This window comes from Nicotiana sylvestris, chromosome 12, assembly GCF_000393655.2.
Source record: "Nicotiana sylvestris chromosome 12, ASM39365v2, whole genome shotgun sequence".
Taxonomy (NCBI): domain Eukaryota; kingdom Viridiplantae; phylum Streptophyta; class Magnoliopsida; order Solanales; family Solanaceae; genus Nicotiana; species Nicotiana sylvestris.
The window spans coordinates 194,696-217,719 of record NC_091068.1 but is presented as its reverse complement, the minus strand read 5'-3'; the positions used below and the strand labels follow the sequence as shown (position 1 = coordinate 217,719).

The following is a 23,024-nucleotide window of genomic DNA, read 5'->3' as shown; positions in this document are numbered from 1 at the left end:
AAGTCATTCTTTCACTATCAACTTGACAGCTCCTCAACCCCAAGCCTTAGCATCATAAACATTGTTGTTACGACCAATCATATTGAAACAAATGGCTATGTAGTGGAGGCACCAGAGACAGTAAGAAAAGTTCTAGTTGCCAAGTTCTTTCCAATTTGTCCTTTCGCATCCTCTTATCCAGAAGACATGGAATCACTCTTTTCTCTCAATCTATTCTTTCCGTTTTGCTTTGCTGGCGAAGCTTAAGTGTATAAAAAGGTTCCCGTATCAAGAGAAAGGGGTGGCACTGTCCTAACATACAACAACAACAACAACAACCCAGTATAATCCCACTTAGTGGGGTTTGGGGAGGGTAGTGTGTACGCAGACCTTACCCCTACCCTGGGGTAGAGAGGCTGTTTCCAAATAGAGCCCCGGCATCCTTCCCTCCAAGAACTTCCCACCTTGCTCTTGGGGAGACTCGAACTCACAACCTCTATTAACAGGGTACACTATTTCCACCAATCCATAATGGACTCAACGAATTTCAGTTTAATGATCATCTTTGACTTTATAGTGCAATAGAGAAATGAGAGGGAAAAGAGAGAAAGAAAAAACAACAGCGAGATAAAGAGGTGAAAGTAGACGAGGAATAAAGAAGAACAAAGAGAGTCACAACTTACTGTACATGGACCAGTACTTCCTTCTTTTGGATTCATGGTCATGCATGAACTAAGCTTTAAATTCCTGAGAACTTTTGAGAGAGACTTCAGATAGCTTTCTAAATCCCAGCCATTGGAGAGGGATAGGAAATAATCACTGATTGATCCCAGCATAGATGTGCTACTGCTGTCTATCTTCATTGACTGAGGGCAATCAATCAGAACAAAACCAGAAGATACATTCTTCCCGGAGTCTATCTCCATCTCATTTCCCATACATTGAGGTGAATGAGTTCCCAGTTTGCATGTTTCATAAACTGAAAGAAAGAAGCATAGTCAATATACAAGTCAAGGACAAAATTTCATTCCTCAAACATAGAGGTAGCCATATTAATATCCAAGTCAAGGACAATTTTGAAGCTTGATTTTCGAGAAGAACGTAATAATATGATCTCCCTTTTTCAATTACTTTAATATACTCTTTCCAACCACTTCCAACCAAGAGGTTGTGAGTTCGAGTCTCCCCAAGAGCAAGGTGGGAAGTTCTTGGAGGGAAGGATGCCGGGGTCTATTTTTGGAAACAGCCTCTCTACCCCAGGGTAGGGGTAAGGTCTGCGTACACACTACCCTCCCCAGACCCCACTAAGTGGGATTATACTAGGTTGTTGTTGTTGTTGTAATATACTCTTTCCAACATTCATCTCATCTTCTTGTGCAATTAAAAAAAAAGATCTTAAATTAGTATACTAATTTAAGATTGAGATATAAAATGCAGAATATTAAATATGAAACAGCCACCTTGTAAAATCAACTCGAATTTACACTTTTCAGATACCTGAAGACCTTCTTATAACCATAGCAGCCAGTATATTATTTTCTATTCAGATCAGCATCAATTTAAGTATACTAACCAGTTCCAAGCTGTTGGAAAAAATCAGTTGCAGCTGTTGTTAGAGCATTGATGTCTGGGCAGACAACGTAATATGACATCTGAAAAATGTTGGAAAAAATGGTTAAGGAAAATAATAGTTAACGAGATATGCAAAAGAGCTTCTTATAGATAAACTTGCTACTTGTGTTATCTATCTTAAACTTACATGCTTGGGCATTGCATAAGGCTCAAAAGGTGCCTTTTCCCAGAGCTGAAGAGAACTAGGTGATGTCTTAAGCCAATCGTCTTGGTATCTGCAACGTAAAATAACTTTAGTTCCTACTTTATAAAAGCGAAATTAAGACCAGAAACAGAAAAGTAACTCCAAATAATTTGGTGATCATAAATACATTGTAACAATGTCCATGTGAGTCCTCTCCACTAACAGGTGAATACAAGAACCAAATGCAGCTCCGGTATGCTTTCAGTTAATTCAGTTATCACCAGGTTGAAGCCTTAGGTAATCCATATGAAAAGAAGTCCTAGAACTTAGTGAGGTGTGACAGATTGCAACTAAGTAAAAGGTAATCCATATGAAAAAAAGTCCTAGAACTAGTAAGTGGTGATAAATTGCAACTTAGTAATTCAACTAACACCATCAGATTTTAAGGCTTCAGGAGGTCTCTTAAGGGGCTTCACGCCGCCTTGTTCAGGGAGCATTATCACCTAAGGGTCATCCATCTTTTATTTGCAGATGACACTTTTTGGTTTTATGTGATACAGTTGCTTCTCCGCTCTCATATTTGAGGCAAATTATTATTTGGTTCCAGGTTGTCTCAGGTCTCAAGATCAACCTTAGTAAATGTGAGATCACACCAGTGGGGGAGGTGAACAATGTTGAAGAGCTAGCGCAAGTCTTGAATTGTAAAGGTGCATTACTTATTACATACTTGGATCTACCGTTGGGCTCTTCAAACAAGGATCTTGCAGTGTGGAACCCGGTGATTGAGAAAGTCGAGAAGCAGCTAGCAGGATGGCAGAAGAGGTACTTGTCAAAAGGAGAGAAGGAAGTGTTGAATAAGAGCACTTTGTCTAACATGCCTACATACTTTATATCATTATTATAGGCACAGGCTACCGTGACAGAAAATCTGGAAAGACTTGCAGCAGAATTTGTTATGGGATGCTCCAGACAGCACAAGCAAGTTTCATTTAGCGAATTGGAAAGTCGTCACATCTACGAAGATAATCGGGAGGACTTGAGTGAAAGATCTTAGATGGTCAACAAAGTCCGTCTAGGAAAGTGGATTTGGAGGTTTGATACGGAGGAGAATATTGTACGGAGGGGATTTTTTTTTTAGAAACAACAGACCCAGGGTAATCCTACAAGTGGGGTCTGGGGAGGGTAGTATGTACGCAGACCTTAACCCTGCCTTCAACAAGGCAGAGAGGTTGTTTCCGAAAGAACAGGTTTAGTACACAAGATGTGAAGTTATCCAAAAGAGTACATAGAGAAATACACAAAAGATCTTATACCTAAGCTAGCCTCACAGGTAATACAAAACCTCAAAAATATGATCAACTTCCTCTAATGTTTCTTGTTTACACCAAAAATAGTACAATACTAAACAATTTATCTTCATCTTCTGGATGGTGCTTCTTCTATCTTCAAAACATCTCTGATTCCTCTCATTCCATACTATCCACCACATGCATGCAAGGACAATCCTCCATCTCTCTTTCAACGGGTTAATTTGCCATCTATGTTCCAACTGGCTAGTACTTCCACTACTCTCCCTGGCTTACCTCACCTTATACCCCTCAGATAATTTTCCATAGCTGGTATGTCCATTTCCAGTGTAAGAAAAGATAGTTGATTGTCTCTACTTGATTCCCACAAAGATAACATCTGGAGCATAGTTGGAATTTTCTCTTCACAAAATTGTCTTGTGTCAAAACTGCCTGTCGCCAATAGCCACGTAAAGTAGGCAACTCTTTATGGTACTTTAACTTTCTATATTATCTTGCATGGTCAATATCCAACCCGATTGTTTGATATATTGTATTTTTCATAAACTGAATCATAGAGAACATTCCTTTGTTATCATTTTGCCATATCAAACAGTCCTCCACCCAGTGTTGGAGGAAGCGAGCGCTTCACCACTTTAAGTGTGAAGCGAAGCAAAGGGTAGTTCGCTTCAAATGACGGAGGCAAAGCAGTTTTAATGAAATGAGCGCTTCATCCCCTTAAGCGCGAACTGTGTGCAGCGACTGAAGCGAAGAGGCATGTGTTTTTTATTTTTTTATTTTTTATTGTTAAAAAGAAAAAGAAGTACCAGACCTGTGTGTACATGTTTCTCACCCTTGGTGTGACTTTCTTGTGCAAGTTGCGACTAGGGTTGGGACTTTATATTGCCCTTCTTCCTCAAGCTCCAGGTATGGCTTTCTTTTTCTCCCTTTTTCTTCTCCTTCTCTTCTTTGTTTCTCTGCTGCTGCATTTTTTTTTTCCTTTTCTGCTTCTTCTCTTATTCTTTCACTTCTTCAGCTTTTATTTTATTCATCTGTTTGACTTTTTGTTTCACCATGTTAATTTAATTGAATTCTTTAAATTATTCTATTTCTTTTTCCAGCTATATTAAGTATTTATTTATCTATTTGTCTTCTTCTCTCAGTTTTTTCCTCATTTTTTTCACTTTGTTAATTTAATTGAATGTTCAAATTGTTCTTTCTTTCTTTTTTTGGTTTTCTAATTTAATTAAATTTTATTTATTTATTTTTCTTCTTCTATCTGTGTTTTTTCATGTGCTCTAATGTTTAGTTTGAATATTTTTTTAAAAACTGCACTTCACTTCAATGAAGTGAGCACTTCACTTCTCGTTTCGCACTTAGTGAAACGAGCCCTTGTCGCTTTTTGTCCCTTCACGCTCTAACAATTACTGCCTCCACCTCTAAAATCCCTTTGAAATATGCTATGACACCATAGAACTTTGTTAATCTGTCCACCTCCCAATCATTCAACAACCTTCTTAAGCTCAGATTCCACGCTTGATCTGACCATACCTCACCCACAGCAGCTCTTTGTTGCTGACACAGGTTGAAGATGTAAGGATACAACTGCCTTACGATGCTTGAACTAACCAATTTTTTTTCCATATGATCCTTTCTTGCCGTTACCAATGTTTAAGTGTGTAATCATCTCATCTAAAAGCTTAAGTTGTTAGAGAGAACACACTTGTATTTACTTAATTATGTCTTCAATACGCCCCCTCACGTGCGGGCATGAATTTTTTATGAGCCAAGCACGTGGGATTTTTTTTTATATTGGGTGGCGATGAGACTCGAACCCAAGATCTCAGCCTGCTCTGACAGCGTGTGACCATCTCATCTAAAAGCTTAAGTTGTTAGAGAGAAAACACATTTATTTATTTAATTATATCTTCAACAGCCATTTAAAGCGTACGACAAGGTTCTTAGAGAAGTTCTTTGGAGATGCTTAGAGGCAAAAGGCGTGTCGGCTACCTACATTTGGGCAATTAAGGACAAGTATAATGGGGATAAGACTCGGGTTAGGACTGTAGGAGGCAAGTCTGAGCAGTTTCCGGTTGTTATGGGGTTACACCAAGGTTCTGCGCTCAGCCCATTCTTATTTATCTTGGTGATGGACGCGTTAACACATCATATTCAAGGGGAGGTACCATGGTGTATGTTATTTGCCGATGACATAGTTCTGATTGATGAGTCGCGAACCAGTGTTAACGAGAGGTTGGAGGTCTGGAGACAAGCTCTTGAGTCTGAGCGGGACGAACACGGAATACCTGGAGTGTAAGTTCAGCACTGAGTCGAGGGAAGTGGGCGTGGAAGTGAGGCTTGAATCACAGGTCATCCCAAGTAGTGGCAATTTAAAGAACCTTGGGTCGGTTATCCAGATGGGAGGGGAGATCGACGCGGATGTCACACACCGTATTGGGGTGGGGTGGATGAAGTGGAGGTTAGCATCTGAAGTCCTGTGTGACAAGAGAATGCAACTGATACTCAAAGGTAAGTTTTACAAAGCGGTGGTTAGACCGGCCATGATGTATGGGACTGAGTGTTGTCCTGTTAAAAACTCACATATCCAGAAGATGATTTCCGAGGACATGGCCCTTGATAGGAAGTTGTGGAGGCCGAGTAATAGGGTTGTAGGTTAGGAGGTAGTTGAGTCTTTCCTTACTTCGTACCTTTGTGAGGAAGTCTAGTAAGGTTTTTGTCGAAGTCAGCAGCTAGGGGCAATGTTGTGTCTTACTACTCTTCCATTTTCCATAGTGCTGGGTCTATGTATTGTCTATCGCTTTTGCTTTGCATCTACTTTCTCATTTTCATGATGTTATTTTTCCAATGGTTTCTATTGGTGGTACTGATATTGTCTCTTTTCGTCTTCTTAAGCTGAAAGTCTTTCGGAAACAACTTCTCTACTCCCTCGGGGTAGGGGAAAGGTCTGCATACACACTACCCTCCCCAGACCCCACTAGTGGGATTTTACTGGGTCGTTGTTGTTGTTGTTGTCTTCAACAACCAACTTTGAGACTGGATTTCCTTTTGATAACTGGCCATAAATTATTTATGGATCTCTACACTCAAAACGTATAATGTGTATTTCCTGGTTTTGTTGTCCAATTGCCTTCAATCCCATCTTTAGTTTTAAACTTCTAATAACATCCTTCCACAAGGATTTTTTCTACAGAAGCAAACATTTCAACAAGCAGCTTTGGTTATGAATCTTTAGATTTCTAATTCCCAAAACCCCCTCCTTTTTTGCTAACAGTTAAGGAATTCCAGTTGACCAAGTGAATTTTTTCCTTCTCGCTATTGCCTTGCCAAAAAGCAAAACTTCTCCTAAGAGCATCCAACCTTTTAGTTACACTTGTTGATGCAGGAAAAAAGAGACATCATGTATGAAGGTATTGTATCTAGTACCCTGTTAATCAGAATTGATCTCCCTCCCAAAGACGAATATTGACTTTTCCGGTTTGTCAACTATTTTCACATCTTTCCAGTACTCCATTCCATATTACTTTGGATTTATTCTTAGCACCCCCAAGTATGCTATAGGTAGATTTCCAATACCCCCCCCCCCAATGTCTGTCAAAGCTTGTATCTCCACTGTTTCATTCACTGGGTAAATATGACACTAACCCCAGTTAATATGTAATTCAAAGGTCGCTTCAACCAGGATAAAAATCACCCTCAGCATTCTAAATTGATCTTCCTCAGTATCACGAAAAATTAGAGTATCATCGGCATATTGAAGGTGAGATATATCCGGGCTATTGTCTACCCCGGAGTTCACCTAAATCCATTGATCCAATCATTCACCTTGGCAGTTTTTAACATGTTATTATACCCCACCATTGCTAGGATGACCAGAAAAGGAGACACAAGATCCCCCTATCTTAAGCCTCTTTGGATGAGAAAAACCTAAAGGAGACCCATTAATCAGGACCGAGAACTTCACCGTACTAATGCAGAAATTGATCCAATTGATCCATCTATGACCAAACCTCATCTTTTGTAGAATCCCCAGCAGAAAGCTCCAATTTACATTATCTATATCCAACTTATGGAATTGTGCAGGGGTAACTCACTTGTAGTGGAGAAGTATGGAATTATGGAAGGGGGTGGAGAACTAGAAACATCACAATCCGTGTGGATGCGGTCTTTGGAGGGGCATTATGAAGGGGTAGGAAGATTTAGGGTAGGGGATGGCAACAAGATTAGTTTTTTGGGGCATAGGTGGTATAGAGAAAGTAAGCTAAGATTTTCTTTTCCCAATCTATATAGACTATCGTGCCAAAGAGAGTTGACCGTCCAACAAATCTGTGGAACACATGGGGGAGTTCGTTGGGGCTTAAGGTTTAGGAGGAACATCCAAAACTGAGAGATGGACGAATTTCAAAACCTGGTTGATCTATTGTACGGGAAAAATGTACTGAATGACACTGCTGGCTTGTGGAGATGGAGAAAGAGAAGGGACGTTTGTTCATAGTTAGATCATATTACCAGAGTTTGCTAGTGAGAGAGGAATCAACCTTTCCACAGCCTACCCATTTGGATTCCCAGGGCGCCCAAGAAGGTGTGCTTCTTCACGTGGTTGGCAGTGAGGGAAGTGATACTGACAGCAGAGAATCTGAGGAAGTGAAGGATCACTTATCTTAGTTGGTGTTTTATGTGCAGATGTTCGGGAGAGGATGTCGACCATCTCTTGCTACACTGCCAAGTGGCTACGCTTGTGGTCAGTGATCTTAAGTTGGTTTGGAATTTAATAGGTGATGAGGTGTGGCACAGATGGGCCTTCCGAGGAAGGAAAAGAAGACCGAGAGCATGGGACGTTGCACCATTAGCCATTATCTGGGTTTCATGGAAAGAGGGAAACATGAGAGTTTTTGAAGGAGTTGTTAGTGATTTCGTTAAATTACGGAGTAGTCTCTTGTTTCTAATTTTGTTTTGGGGTATCCATGAGGCTCTTTCATGTAGCTGATTGGGTTTCTTTTGTAGAGAACCATATTCTGGTGTACCCATGAGGTTCCTTCATGTAAAGATGATGGGTTTCTTCGGTAGAGAACCATATTTCGGTGTATCCATGTGGTTCCTTTATGTATAGATGATTTGGGTTTTTTTATGAATACAGGAATGTCCTTCTTATAGACAGCAGGGGTAAATGGACCAGCACATGAGAAATATAGCAATTTGGTATATAACGAAATTTGGAGAAAAGGCAACCTGCATGTTCACTAATTCAAAGAGGAATGGACAAGGATCAACCACCTTCAGTATAAAATACATACCCAACAAGTATAGCAGGATACGGTACTGCAGACAATGTTGGCCTAAGCCTTGAGCCTGGTAGCTGCTCTGACTCTGATAGGCAAGTGTCTTGGCTTAATCTGCGTTCACTTGCCTCATCCACCCTAATTCCATCTGGAACAAAAAAGAAATTTATCAAAACCCATGGCAGGATAATTGACAGTACAACCATGATAATTCACACCTTTCAAACTAGATCCGCCAGCGGAGGACTGAGATGGACTTATAGGTTCTCCAACAGAAAAAGATATGGTACTTGAAGAATCTCGACATTCACTTGCACTTGCAGTGGACTCTGCAGAAAAACCATCACCAGATATTCCCCCATCATTTGATTGACTGCGACCTTTGCACCAATCAACAACAGATAAAGGACCTTCCATAGTACCAAAAGCAGATTTCATAGCTGTTTTTATATCATTCTGCAGCAGAGTGAGGGTAAATGATGCCTGAACCTGAATGAAGATGTTCACATATTAAGTTGTGAAAGGTGAGAAACCCAAAGTTATATAATGTACGAAATTTAGCAACAAGTAATTGTGCATCTTCTCACCATTCAAACTAAAAATTTGTTTCAGGTGCTTACCCATGGAATCTATAATGAGAGTAGTCGCATGCTAACAAATGTGAAGAAGAAAATAAAGAAAGGAAAAAAAATCACAACTGAGAAAGAACTTTCCTCCGACTCAGATGCTAACCATGTGACACCAGTGAGAAAGAACTTTCCTCCCACTCAGATGCTAACCATGTGACACCTAAATTGATAAAAAGGAAAACTACATACTGGGGAGATAAAACTAATAAATAAAGTAACAAATTCTACACCATCTCATTGGTAAAGATAATGATCAAGAGAAAAACTCTGAGCTGAAAATACACGGATAGAATGCAATTTAACATCTCCATGCAGCTACACTCATGGATGTTTATAAAAATCTTGTTTAAATATTCTTTTCCTCGAGACTATCAGATAGCACTTCCCAATCTGTCCACAGTATCATAATCATGAGTAATAGGTCATCTGTGGTATCATTGCATTCTTATGAGACTTCACCACCAGCATAAACAAGCCACGGTAGCCTAGGGTAGTAGACAAAGCAGGCTAAGAGTATGCCAGAGGTGCCTCTGCTGAAAGGGGAGAGGAGGGCTACATTCTATCAACTGTGAACCCATACAAAAAGCATTTACTTAAAAACAAAAGGCTTACATCAGCTGAAAGTGGATCAATAAGCTCCACGCCAGCAATATCCAGTGAATGACAGGAAGCCAATACTCCCCCACAACCTGCATGAACCATGGATGGTCCACATGAAAAGCCACGCCTCCACTGCTCCTGCAGTGCGAGCCAACCATAAGGACCATCATTATTATCAGCATCTAGTGCAACATCAACAAGAGATGTAGCTTGCTGCACAAGTAAAGCCATCCCATCAAGGAGTTCCTGAAGCGGTTGCCGTAGCCCATAAGCTAGCATACTTTCCTCAATGAAAGAATTATGCTGAACAGAGTGGCAAGCTTCTAAAGCAGATGATGGTTGTTTCATGCCCTTAGAAACTCCAACAGAGCGCCACACACCAACTGGTGCATTAAGGGTCCCATCCAGTAATCCTCCATCAATATCACCCGCTATCCTGACTGGTATTATTTCTTTCTTTTTCATCTCGGATTTGCTTGACAAATTGTCCACTGTAACCACTGCTTCACCTTGTGGCTGGTTTATAATGGTACTCCCTGACATCCTGCTCGCGCCAACAGGAAGGTAGCTGCTTGAAGATAATAGTGTATGCCGTATCTTACACATAAATGCCTGGCACATAAGGCATTCAACTTCTGTTGCTAGCACAGTTTTCATTGATTGACCAAAGCTGTCTGCTTTTAGTAACACTTCATTGGCTTTCTGGGTTTTATTGTGGATAGATTTAACAGAATTTGTCGAATTGAAACCATAAAATGGAGACTGTGCTACTTGAGCCTCACGTGTAGCGCAACTATGGTCAGAACCACACAACTTGCCGTCGTTTTTCTGTTTTCCACTTTCAATATGAGTGTAATATCTCTTTGATTGAATAATGGAGCTTGTATCACGCTTTCCAGCACCTGTTTTGAGGTTTACAGTAACACCAGACTTCTCCTCACATGCGTCAAAGCAAGGCGATAAAGGTGGGGTTGCAGAGTAGACATAGCTATTTGAGCTTGAATTTGAAGTATCCACTTCCCGGGACTTCGGGAGATAGGGATTCCTAAAAATCGAATGGGGCTTCTCACCTGTAGGGGTTTCAACTGCTCCATACTCAGGAGCAAATGTCATCAGAGCTTCAGCTTTAATTAAGTGATCGAATTCACCAGCAATAGCTGCTGAAGCATTGTTTACTTGATTAGTAACTGCAGTGCTTTTTATAACTTCTTGCTGTTTGCCCAGTGAATCATCCAGACTTGCTGGCGGTGGTGGTTGATTAAAGCTATCAAATGATGGAAAACCTACTGGCAAAAGCATCTGATCTTGCACATCCATCATCGAAGGACAGGGGCTGCTACCAACATCCGCACTATCTGCTGCAGGAAACATAAGAGCCTGAGACTCTGCAGTTCCTGGAGGCTTCAAGAATAAAAAGGAGAAATTAGCTCATTTACTGGTTAGGGAAGCAAAAGAAGAAGAATATCTACTACAACAAGGTGACTCGCATTCATCTGGCAAAAAGCAGGCATCTATTAGCTACCAATGATGTCCTATTATGTCCAATTTATTCATAGCTCCATGTCATCCAGTAAAACAGCACATCCATCTCTTATGTGCATTGAGCTAACTTTGCAGACTCCAATTAATAACTTACACCCAAACAGCAGTGCATTCAAATATCTTGAAGCAATTAAACTTTACGGTAAATCTGTATACAAGTCGTAGAATTCCTATCTCCCATGGGGACATAATATGTACACACTCTACTCCAAGAAACAAAAACAAAAATGAATCATATTTAGGTTGTGTTTCACGCAATGGAATTACTGGATCATCTGTTCCCTTGAGATGCTTTGGTTTGCTTAGTTCCATACATTAGCAAAGCCTTCCATATGATACAAGAAGGCTAATTGGTTTGACAAAAATCAGCAACTCAACTGTAATACACATTTATATTTTACTAGCTTTAAAGTACGCGCGTTGTGCGTGTTCTCCGTATCAATGAATATAAAATTTAGAAAAAATTGCACAAATATTATTAAACTATATGATGAGTTATAAAATAAAAAATTTAAAAAGTACAAGCTCTTGAAAAATATTGAATATTCATCCTATTTAGCCAACTTAATAAAGAAAAAAACTATGTCATGCAAAAGTATTCTAACACCTTTACATAACTTCGATATAGAAGTTGTGCATTTGCTTTAATAGCTCAAATAGAATTGAATAATACATTGACTTGTATTACTATACTATGTTATCATAGCCTTAAAGAAATAAATTCTATTTGCTCAAAGTACCTAACATAAATTTCATATTATTCATATTGAACTCAAATTGAAAAATACGACAAACAATAAGACACTCCATATTGTTGGATAAAACTGTCATACTAAGAATTTTATTAGATTAGTAATATTTAAATCCAACAAAAAAAATTCCTAGAAAGAAATAAAATGATATAAATTAAATCATTATATCATTATGATATAAGTTAAAATTTGCTGAGGTTGATGCACTCAAAATAAGTTAAATTATTTACATTGTTAGAGTATTATTTAGCTGCTAAATCCTAATGAAGGATTTATTGTTGGGGTGCAAACCCCATACTCAGACATCAATAGACAACTCTTAAATAGAGAATTATAATTTGAGATTCTAATTAATATAAAAAATATGCTTGCACATTTCTCTTTTGGTGATATATACCAAATTTATAAAAAGTGTATTTTTGTATGTCACACATGTAAAAGTTCCCAAAATAATTTAAATGTCTTAACGCTTTGTTAGGAATTTTCCTTAGAAATGTTTATGTGTGTACACACTTGTATAAGTGGTAAAGTTTGGTTTTTAAAGTCAAAAAATGTTATGACCTTTTACATTGTTTATGTAAAGAAAAATTTAATTAAAAAAAAATTAGTTGATATCAAAATCCTAAATTTTAGGAAAAATAATCAATTGACTATTTTGTCTAGTGTGAACTCTATTTTTAAAGGGTAAAAAAGGTGAACGACATTTCGCTAAGGGCCTTCGTGCTTTTAAAATAGTATAGATATAGATAGATAACTCTCAGATTTTCAAATTTAACTTCTAAGTTCCAGGTCGAGAAATAATCAGGGTCTTAACAAGACTCTACCACATACAGTTGAGATGATGCAACCGCACTTTGGCATCCATGGAAAATATAACTACCTCTCCAAATGGCAAAACATCATTCTCAAAGAAGTCACCAAAATCTCCAAACTCTGAGAGAAGTGCCTGAATATCCATGCCTACACCTCTATCATCATCATCCCAACCCCACTGAAGCCCAGTCTGGTCATTTCCTCCAGTTATTGCAGAATTATTAACTTCCATTGAGGCATAGTCACTTGTTGATGGATTTATCACTGCTCCTGCCTGACTAAATGACTCTGAAATCCCAGTTCGTGACCTCTTAAAGCCCTGCATAGAAACACGAAATGTCATTTCAGCCAATTCCTGTAAACACATGCACACCATAAGAATTGAGTGGAGAAAAGAAAAGAGCACTTGGCACATGCTAACAACATGGATAACAGGAACTGTGCACATTTTAGTAACATTTATGCAAACATTTCAGAGAAATAGGGTAATAATCACTAGTCAAACAAAGGTGGGAGCAAATACTGTAACAGAGTTCCTCTTCAACACCCAAAAGAAGGGGAGAAGAATCTCTATGCCAAAGAAATTGATCATCATCGACCTCACAAAGAAAAGATCAATTATATCAATGTCATAATTATGCTACAGAATCTATGCAATTCCATATTTCTGATACACATGCTGTGCCAATTTAATACTTAAATCAAAGGCAGATCCAGGATTTAAAATCTATGAGCTCAACCTTTAAGATTCTTAGCATTGATGCTCTTGTATTTTTAAAATTAAGGGTTCATACCTACCGTTTGTTGCAATTTTAGTGAACTTTTACACATAAATTTATGTTCCACGTTAAAAGTATTGGATTTAGATGAACCCGGCACCGCAACTCAACATCCGCCCCCAACTTATACTACAAAGAGAAGCCTTTATGCTGGGGGGACGGGGCCTCCTAATCTTTATTAGCTTCCAAATTCAGCTAGAATATGTGCATCCAGTGCAAAATACGTCTTATCCACCCTCCACTAACTAGCTTCATTCAGATACTATTATCTCTTAAAACTCTTCTCAGATCCTTCCTCTTGGTTCCAACATTCCAGATCCTTCCTGTTTCCTTTAGCAAAAGAGGTATAATGAAATGGACAAACGGTTGTGCGTCTCTCTTCTATAATCATAAATTATCATATTTATCAATACTAATTATGCCACTGTTACAGAGATAACATAAGCAACAAAAAGTTCTGAGAAAGTCCATCCATACTAATCTTTTTCATTAGCATCATTGCCTGCTGATCAGAGCAAAAGGTTCACAGCCACAATAACATTTTTAGGTTTAAGAATTTGACAGATATCTTTTTTCATAACCAAACAATCAAGTGAAAGAAGTAGAAGCAGCCAAAACAGAAATTGCAGAAGCACAATGAACCAAAAGTATTTATCTTTAAAGCAGAATTCCTAAAAATGAACTCAAATTTTAAAACTCCAGATAAGTTGTTGATTATCTTCATTTTGAATGTCAAACTTAACAAATTCTCGTAGTGGACTCACAATTTCTATGTTTCTTATTACTCTGACCTTTTTCTTTCTCTATTAGGAGCAGAACAATGAAACAATCGAGAAGCCGGTATGTGGACCTGAGACCTCAAGGTTTGATTATAGAAGATACAAAGAGAAGAAAAGACCAACAGTATCGGCGTCAGCATGGTTGTCAGTTTTGCTGCAACAAAGTCCTGAGATGGAATAAGCTTTCTATTTGTGCACTATGGCAGAGAATAAACACAGATATACAAGACTTCATGCTTCAACAATTCATAGCTTCTAAGTCATGTTATACTTTCTTTAGTAGATTCCTCCTTGGATGGACATTGAGTGAGGCACATAGAAGGTTGCAACTCAATTCTAAGAAGGTACTATGAGCCCGTATGGATTAGCTGATTTGGAGTAGCTGATAAGCACTAGGTGCTGAAAAGCACTTTTAAGTGTTGAAACTGATTTAATAAATAAGCAGTTACGTTTTGGGTACAAGTGCTGAAATTGATAATAAATTTCTGCAATATTTGATAAAAAAGTGATGATAAGCTCTTTTTCTATTAAAATGACTTAATAACCTTAGAACTATTTATACTTATAAGAGCGTAATTTCTTCAAAATTTTAGATTCCAAATCGTTTCAAATACAAAATATTCTACTTGTCATTTTATTTTAAATATAATTGTGCTTAGATAAGATAATATTTATGAAAAATATAATTTATTTTATGATAAGCATATAATCATAGGTAATAATAATTAATAAATTGACAAAAGTTTCTCAGTAAAAAATAAACCTAAATAGGACAAATTATTTGAAGAGAACAAATATTGTCTTCATCACCACAACACTTAGAAAGCAATACACCAAAATTTTGATATTTCCTCATTTATTACATACAGTTCAAAGATTAATACACAATCACATAGATATAAGTATGCAAAGGAATAGAGAATTTGCTTATCTTAAATAGTCAATGAGAATTGCAGACTTGAAGAGGTTGTGGGAGGGGGGGTTAGGTTGAATTCTTGAGGCAGTGAGTATCGATGTAGGAGTTTTGTTCTAAAAAGAAATATTTTAAGGATAAAATAGTAAAAATCTTGGTCAAACTTATAAGTGCTTATATAAGCTAAAAATTCATAAGCTGGGGGTGACCAACTTATGGCTTTTGGCTTATTTTTTGACTTATAAGCACTTGGCTTATAAGCACTTTTAACTTTACCAAACGCGTAGATAAGCCGAAAAGTGCTTGTAAGCTAGTTTGACCAGCTTATAAGCTTAGCCAAACACCCTCTATGTACCTCTTTGAATTTTAACAAAAAAATGAGATAGCAAGATAGTAATAAGAATAGTTTCCAGTTCACTAGTCATAGCAGGTTAAAGAAAGTTAAGATCGAATCAGGACTACATATTTAAATATAAGATAGTGCGTACAGTCCAGAGGATACAAATTAGAGAGAACTCAAAATTATGTACAGGAAGCATACCGCTTTAAGATTGTCATTTTGAGACTGATCCACAGAAGATAATCCAGATGGTCTACACATCAAAGAATCTGCATCTGCTTCAAGATCGCCAGCTCCTGAGATCTTGTAGTCACTATCACTGGAAGAGGTACTTACGCTGCTAACACTACTACTATTGCTATTACTACTACTGTTATAATGCCGATTTGAGCGCGTGATGTTTGCGTCAAGCCAAGATCCATCTGTCGAATTGACTTTGGCATCACTATTAAAATCAAAACTGCAAATATTGTGGATTAGATGTATGAGATAGAAGTTCAACCTAAAAAAAGTTATGGAATGAACTGCCAATATGAACAAGCTGAGAGTACCAATGCATAAAGGAGGATGTAAAGGACAATGAGGGCCCAATCCAGTTCTGCAGCCAGAATCTGCGAATCGAATGTTTGAATGTTAATTTATTCTCTTTTTCATCAGTGGAAAAAGAAACTTGAACAGTTTCTAATTGTGCATGTCATCCTTGCATGGAACCATCTTAATAATCTCCTCTAAGTCATTCTAATTTTATCAAATGTCCATGGAGGAACTCTTCATGATTCTCAAGCAAGATTTTGGAGGGGAAAAAATTCAGAATCATTCTAAATCATTCAATTTTTTTTAGAATCACAATTCTCAAGTAATAGAAAAGGCAAAGTCCCAAGGGAGGTTCTATGGAGATCTTTGGAGGCTAGAGGTGTTCCGGTAGCTTACATTAGGGCAATCATGGACATGTATAATACAGCTAAGACCCAGATAACATCGGTGGGACGAGACTCAGAACACTTTCCAGTAGTGATGGGTTTTTATCCGGGATCGCTCTTAGCCCGTTTTTATTTGCTTTGGTGATGGATGTATGATGCATCACATTCAAGGGAAGGTGTCATGGTGCATGTTATTTGAAGACGACATAGTACTGATTGAAGAGACGTGCGGCAGCGTTAACACCAGACTGAAGGTTTGGAGACAACCCTTAGAGTCTAAAGGTTTCAAGTTGAGTAGCACTAAGACAGAGTACTTGGAGTACAATTTCAGTGATGTGACTCGTGAATCTGATATGGAAACGAGGCGGGATTAACAAGTCATCCCCACGAGAGAGAGTTTCAAGTACCTTGGGGCTATAATCCAAGGTAATTGGGAGATTGACGAGGATGTCACACATCGGATTGGAGCGGATGAATGAAATGGAAACTCGCATCTGGTGTCTTATGTGATAAGAATGTGCCACCAACACTCAAAGGTAAGTTCTACACAGTGGTGGTTAGACTGAAATGTTGCATGGGGCAGAGTATTGACCAGTCAAGAACTCTCATGTCTAGAAGATGAAAGTTACAAAAATGAGGATGTTAAAATAGATTCAAGAATGAAGATATTCGGGACAGGGTAGGCATGACCTCCATGGCGGACAAGATGCAAGAAGCAAGGCTGACATGGTTCAGGCATGTCAAGAAGAAATGCGCAGACGCCTCCGTGAGAAGGTGTGAGAGGTTGGCGATTGTGGGCCTGAGAAGAGGTAGAGGTAGGTCGAAGAAGAATTGGGAAGAGGTGATCAGGCGGGATATGGCGAGTCTGCAGCTTACCGAGGACATGACCCTTAATGGGAGGGTATGGAGGTCGAGGATTAGGATATAAGGCTAGTAGGTAGTTGCGCGTTTTGCTTTTCTTGCCGGTAGTATCATTAGTATTTTCGTATTTCCTTGTTCTTAGTTCTCCAGTACTCTTCTGCTTCAGTTTTCTTATTATCTTGTTGTTGTTACTGTTTTTACATCATTATTGTGTTTATGCTTTTCTTGAACCGAGGGTCTATCAAAAACATTCTCTCTACCTGCACAAAGTATCCATAAGGTCTGTGCACACACTACCTTCTCAGGCTCCACTTGTGGGATTACACTCGGTTTATCGACGTCGTTGTTTAATTCTCAAGTAAATTTGAACTGAAAGGCACCCTAATCACACACAAATAGCACTAATATGCACTTTTGAGTAAATACTCCGCACACATGGATGTCAAGCAAGAATATATTGATTTGTCAGGTTGATTCTCGGTAAGGGCCAAGGTTAAAGCAACTAAGCAAGAAACACTAAAATTAGCATCAAAGTATGAGATGTCAGTATATAAACTTTTGCTTAGAGTGGAAACCACAGATATAGACTTCCCAGAGAGAACTTATTCACCATAATCTATCAGCCACTCACATCGACTCTCTGATAAAGTTTTAAGAGATGAAATCTATTACAGCAAAACCTTAAAAGATGGAAGACCATAATATTTCTACAACCTAATAGGGGATGGATGGTTATCTGGCCCTTACTGTGGTGAAAAGGCCAGATATTTAAAAGAGTAGTTTTCTGTCATTAATGTGGAAGGTCACAGATTTGTCTTCCAGCACTCCATTGAAAACCTTCTACAAGACTGAAAGGACACTAGTTAAATGTTGACTGACACTAGTTTAATGTATCTCCTTTTTTATCTGCAACTACTTTAATGTAATCTTCTTCCACATCAGCTAGATGCTCTCTCTCTCTCTCTCTCTCTCTCTCTCTCTCCAAAAAGGAATGAAGAGAAAAAACCTTGTCAGAATTTTAACAAATATACCTTTTTAGAGAAGATCTAGCACATGCTGTTTGCACCACTGGAACAAGAATAGCCTCAGGAGGGTAAATAAGCATTCTTGAACTTTCTTTTATATTGTTGTTTCCTGGTGTAGTGCAGCCAAGGCTAACTTCAACATAGCAATTCTGTCCCTTAAGCTGATAACCAGATCGAGAAACATTGCATGGTAGCCCAACAATACCGTTTGAAGCACTAAACTTGCAGGAACTGTTTGAGCAAGTCAAATAAGAACCACAGTAAGGCAACCACATTAAGATGAGCTCTATCACTTTGAAAGAATGATGCTCACAAACAAGAAAAGGAGGGAGTGAGAAGGAAAAATTTTAAAACAACCCAAAAAAGAAGGGAGAAAAAAGAGGCAAATTTGACCTAAGATACACTTGCTTCACAAGATCAGCAGGGCAACATCCAGTGAGCCTCCCACGCATTCCATGAGGTGAGACAATAACTGGAAAAGAGGAAAAAAAAGGGAGAAATGAAAATACGAACATACCTAACCATTCAGGAGCATAGTGATGGTGCCAAAAGGTTTTTTATTGGTTGAAAACCAAGTTCAACAACAACAACAACAAAAAACCAGTAAGTTCCTACAAGTGGGATCTGGGGAGGGTAGTGTGTACACCTTACCGGCTTACCCTATCCTGGGAGGGCAGAGAAGTTGTTTCCGGTAGACCCTCGGCTAAAGACGAGATGAAAAGAATCCGTGGCAATAAGTGGTAACAACAACAAGATATTAAGAAACAATAACAACAACAACAACAAACCCAGTGTATTCCGATAAGTAGCGTCTGGGGAGGGGAGGGTAGTGTGTACGCAGGCCTTACCCCTACCTTTAAGAAGGCAGAGATGTTGTTTTTGGTAAACCCTCCAAGGTATTAAGAAAAACGAAGCGAAAAAAAGTAATCAAATAGTAGGTAGTACCAGCAATCCAAGAATGCAGAGATACCATGCTAACACTAATGCTACCAACACGTTTCTTTAGCTTCCCTTAGATTCCATTAGGTTGTAATGAGTGTAATGATAGCAAGAATCGCGCAGGTTCTGGAAGAACCTATTGGGTAAAAGGGCAGCCCGGTGAACTAAGCTCCCGCTATGCGCGGGGTCCGGGAAAGTGCCGGACCACAAAGGTCTACTCTACGCAGCCTTATCCTGCATTTCTGCAAGAGGCTGTTTCCACGGCTTGAACCCGTGACCTCCTGGTCACATGGCAGCAACTTTACCAGTTACGTCAAGGCTCCCCTTCGAAGAACCTATTGGGTGATTAACAAAATTCAGCATCTGAATGTACATCCAAGCCTTTAATTGTTTGTAAAAGCATTGTTTTGCAGAGAAACCAACCTGGAAGCCTCTCACCAGAGACATTAGATGTATCCTCTGATATTTTATCAATGTCACCACTTGAAAGTGCTCGTATATGCCTAGAAGAAGGTATGAAGAGCAATAACTTATTACAGGACCAAATAACAGATAGCCAAAAGGATAGATTGCAATTCCTCCCTCAAATTAATAATGTAAACAAGGGTTCACTAACTTACTTTGCAGATATTATAACGTGGACAAAGATAGCCTCTTCCGTAGCAGAAAATATGAACTCAACCACTGGCTGTCCCTTCCTTTAAGAAAGCAGCAATTACAAATCAGACAGATATAAGGGTTAATTAAAATGAAATCGCGATTAGAATGACAGAAGAATAACTCGGGAACTAGCATATATCAAGGAGAACAGTAATACAAAAAACACTTAGACCATGATTAGTATCCAATTCAAAAAATGAAAATGCAAATTCCAGGCACTAGGGAAGCTATGAACATTAGCAGGCAAATAAAAAAGATACAGCTACTACAAGTGCCACACCCAGAAAAGATTAAAAAGATATACATTTTCTCAAACTTCTAACTGTACATAAAAACAGAATGACTCCACAGATTGAGGTTGTAACTGAAAAATCCAAAAGTATACTAGATTAGAATCAGCACCACAGTCCCTTTATCTCCATAACAACTTCTAAGTCGAGGAGCGCACGATTTCATGGCAACATAAGGAAGATAGTACGGTAACAAAGGAGGTTATAAAATCATAGTAAAACCATAATTCTTGATCTCCGTGGTGTCAAACCACTTAGGCCAACAAAACAATGTAAGCATTAATAAACATACCTGAACAACTCTTCATTCTGTGAAAATGGATGGTGTCTAGTAAATACATCTCCATATCTCACATATGAAAGTCCTCTTAGTTTTCTGCCATTTCACGTTAACAAGTAAATAAATAATAGATCACGGAAACCTCTAACATGTGAGAATAATAAACATTACCTTTCCATGCAATTCCTTAAGGCCTGAGATAGCGCAGCAGCAACCTCTTCTGAATCTCCAGGAGCCACCCAGAGACCAGATGCCAAAACTGCAAAAGATATGATAAAGATTGTTAAGCAAAGCAAAACGAAAAACAAAAACGGGAATCAGGATAAGTTCAAGAGTTAAGTGCAACTCAATTACAAAAACAATGACAATTGGTCAACCAGTCCATCAACAACGCCTCAATCTCAAACTAATTGGGACCAGTGATATAAGTCCTCTACATATTCCGCTCTATTCAGGCCCGTCAATATTGGTAAGTAACTTGTCATTTAACACAGATCCCTAGTTCTCTAAGATTGGAGGTTTTCAAAATTTCACACTTGTCCTCGCCAGACCTAACTCAAGTGTAAAAACAACTAAACCCTTAATCTCAACTAGTTGGTATTGCCTAGATGGATCCTTTGCTTCCATTGTATTCTACTCTTGGCTAAACCTGCTTTGATTCCTAAAGATTGTAGGCATTTTCAGACAATTTTCTTCATGTAACTTTAGGTCTACCTCATCCTCTTTTAGCACCTTCAATCATCATAGTGTCGTCTAATATAACATACCTCGTAATTTGGATACAGCTGACTGTGCCTTTTCAACAACAGATGAATGCTGCCCAGGGAGAAAAAGCCAGAGCTTGATCTTCTCATCTGAAAACTAAAAGCAAGCAGAAGTTAGACAACTAAGAAATTTACAGTTTAATTACCTTGCTGACCATCCATACCAGGGTTATGAAGACCCTGAGATGGGTCCCAAGGTCCAACAAAGGAATTGGTCCACGTGCTGAGAAACCCTTCCTTCTGCAATTGCAGATGCGATGAGAGCACGAGCCATGTAGCAGCGTCTTTCTTATCCAGCTTCACACTTTAAAACAGATCGCAGAACACGAAGAATTAAATAAATTTTACAGGTAGTTTATTCAAAGGAGACTATGCATTAAATGGACTTTAGACTGCTCAAATATCAAACCTCTTGTCCACCAGAGAGCTGACATCAGATTCATGAGGAAGAAACTGAAACCAAGATATCTGATGTAAGCCACCCTGCAAAACCAGAAAATAATAGATGAGTTCAAGGCAAATATATGCAATCATAATAAGCATCACAACATCAGGGATAGTTCAAGAGTACCATATTAGAAGAAACTATATCTCTTTCTCAGTAATTCTAGAAAATCAGTACAAATGGCATGAAAAAGATGCACACAAGCCACATATTTATTAGGATATACCATCAAAGCAGCTGGGTCTTCCTCAAAAGAAAGAAAGCTGGAGGCCTGATAAAATCCCCGAACAGGAAAGGGAATTACCATTGGTACTACATTATATGTGAACCAGTTTTTGGATCAATCTGTGTGGTTAAACTTTTGGGAGCACCTTACGAAAGCTACAAATATCTGGAATGGTGTAATTGAGAAGTTTGAGAAAAGACTAGCTACAAGGCAGATGCAATAACTTTCGATGGTTGGCAGACATACTAATAGTTAGTGTCCTTGACAGCATACCAACTTACTACATGCCACTCTATCCCATGCGAAATAAGGTTCTTAAACAGCTTGACCAGATCAGAAGAACCGTCTTACGGGAAGCTAACAGCAAGAGCCACAAATTCCACCTAGTGAAATGGTCCAAAGTCACAATTCCAAAGCACCATGGTGACCCGGTATAAAGAATCTGACTATGCACAACAAATGATTGCTCATGAAGTGATTGTAGAGGTCTACACAGGAGGATCAAGCTCTATGGAAGAAGGGTGTCAATGCTAAATATGAAGTTCAGAATCATTGGTGTAAAAGCTGCTTAGAGTTCCACATGGAATATGCGAACTTTGAGGTCAGTTCTCTCAACTCACTTTGCAGTGGACAATGGTTTACATATCAAATTTTGGAAGGACAATGGTTGGGCAGTTGTACTCCTAATGGATGATTACCAAACCTCTTTTCAAATTTCACGCGTTCCAGATTCAACCAAATTCCAGAACAGAGAAGACAGTGCCTGTAACCTATACAAGATTGCATATTTGAGGACTTACTTGACCTTCACTCTAGACTGGATAATTGCATAGTGAATAACCAGGCAGTCGACAACATAAAGTGGGGGCAATGCCAATGAAGGGAGAGTGGGAGACACTCAGTCAAAGCAGGCTACAGTTTCTACTGTGCACAGAATGAACAGTTGATTATTAGCCATAGAAGCTAATATGGAAAAACTAACAACAACTGTTATATGTTTCAGCTGGAAAACTGTGTGTGAAGCATGTATTACCAGGGATAACCTCGGTAAAAGGAACATTCAGATTGTGAGTAGATGTTATACGTGCCTTCAAATACAACAACCACATGCCACAGAGTACTAAGCACGCCTTTGAATGTTGGAGCACT

General features: G+C 38.7%; 1 protein-coding gene across 3 annotated transcripts in view; it reads right to left on the bottom strand.

Moving 5' to 3' along the window:
• LOC104222816 (mediator of RNA polymerase II transcription subunit 13) overlaps nucleotides 1-23,024 on the bottom strand; it is a 30,391-nt gene that overhangs the window by 4,166 nt on the left and 3,201 nt on the right. For all 3 annotated transcript variants that reach the window (XM_009774129.2, XM_009774132.2, XM_009774131.2), the window contains exons 3-20: nucleotides 21,614-21,687; nucleotides 21,369-21,508; nucleotides 21,208-21,294; nucleotides 20,612-20,699; nucleotides 20,453-20,536; nucleotides 19,831-19,908; nucleotides 19,634-19,713; nucleotides 18,665-18,743; nucleotides 18,278-18,502; nucleotides 16,017-16,076; nucleotides 15,667-15,925; nucleotides 12,722-12,973; nucleotides 9,560-10,948; nucleotides 8,537-8,807; nucleotides 8,334-8,466; nucleotides 1,739-1,826; nucleotides 1,553-1,631; nucleotides 663-958 (exon numbers count right to left, since the gene is read on the bottom strand). In XM_009774129.2, the coding sequence (XP_009772431.1) occupies nucleotides 663-958; nucleotides 1,553-1,631; nucleotides 1,739-1,826; nucleotides 8,334-8,466; nucleotides 8,537-8,807; nucleotides 9,560-10,948; nucleotides 12,722-12,973; nucleotides 15,667-15,925; nucleotides 16,017-16,076; nucleotides 18,278-18,502; nucleotides 18,665-18,743; nucleotides 19,634-19,713; nucleotides 19,831-19,908; nucleotides 20,453-20,536; nucleotides 20,612-20,699; nucleotides 21,208-21,294; nucleotides 21,369-21,508; nucleotides 21,614-21,687 (3,762 nt within the window). The remainder of the gene's footprint in view (nucleotides 1-662; nucleotides 959-1,552; nucleotides 1,632-1,738; nucleotides 1,827-8,333; nucleotides 8,467-8,536; nucleotides 8,808-9,559; nucleotides 10,949-12,721; nucleotides 12,974-15,666; nucleotides 15,926-16,016; nucleotides 16,077-18,277; nucleotides 18,503-18,664; nucleotides 18,744-19,633; nucleotides 19,714-19,830; nucleotides 19,909-20,452; nucleotides 20,537-20,611; nucleotides 20,700-21,207; nucleotides 21,295-21,368; nucleotides 21,509-21,613; nucleotides 21,688-23,024) is intronic.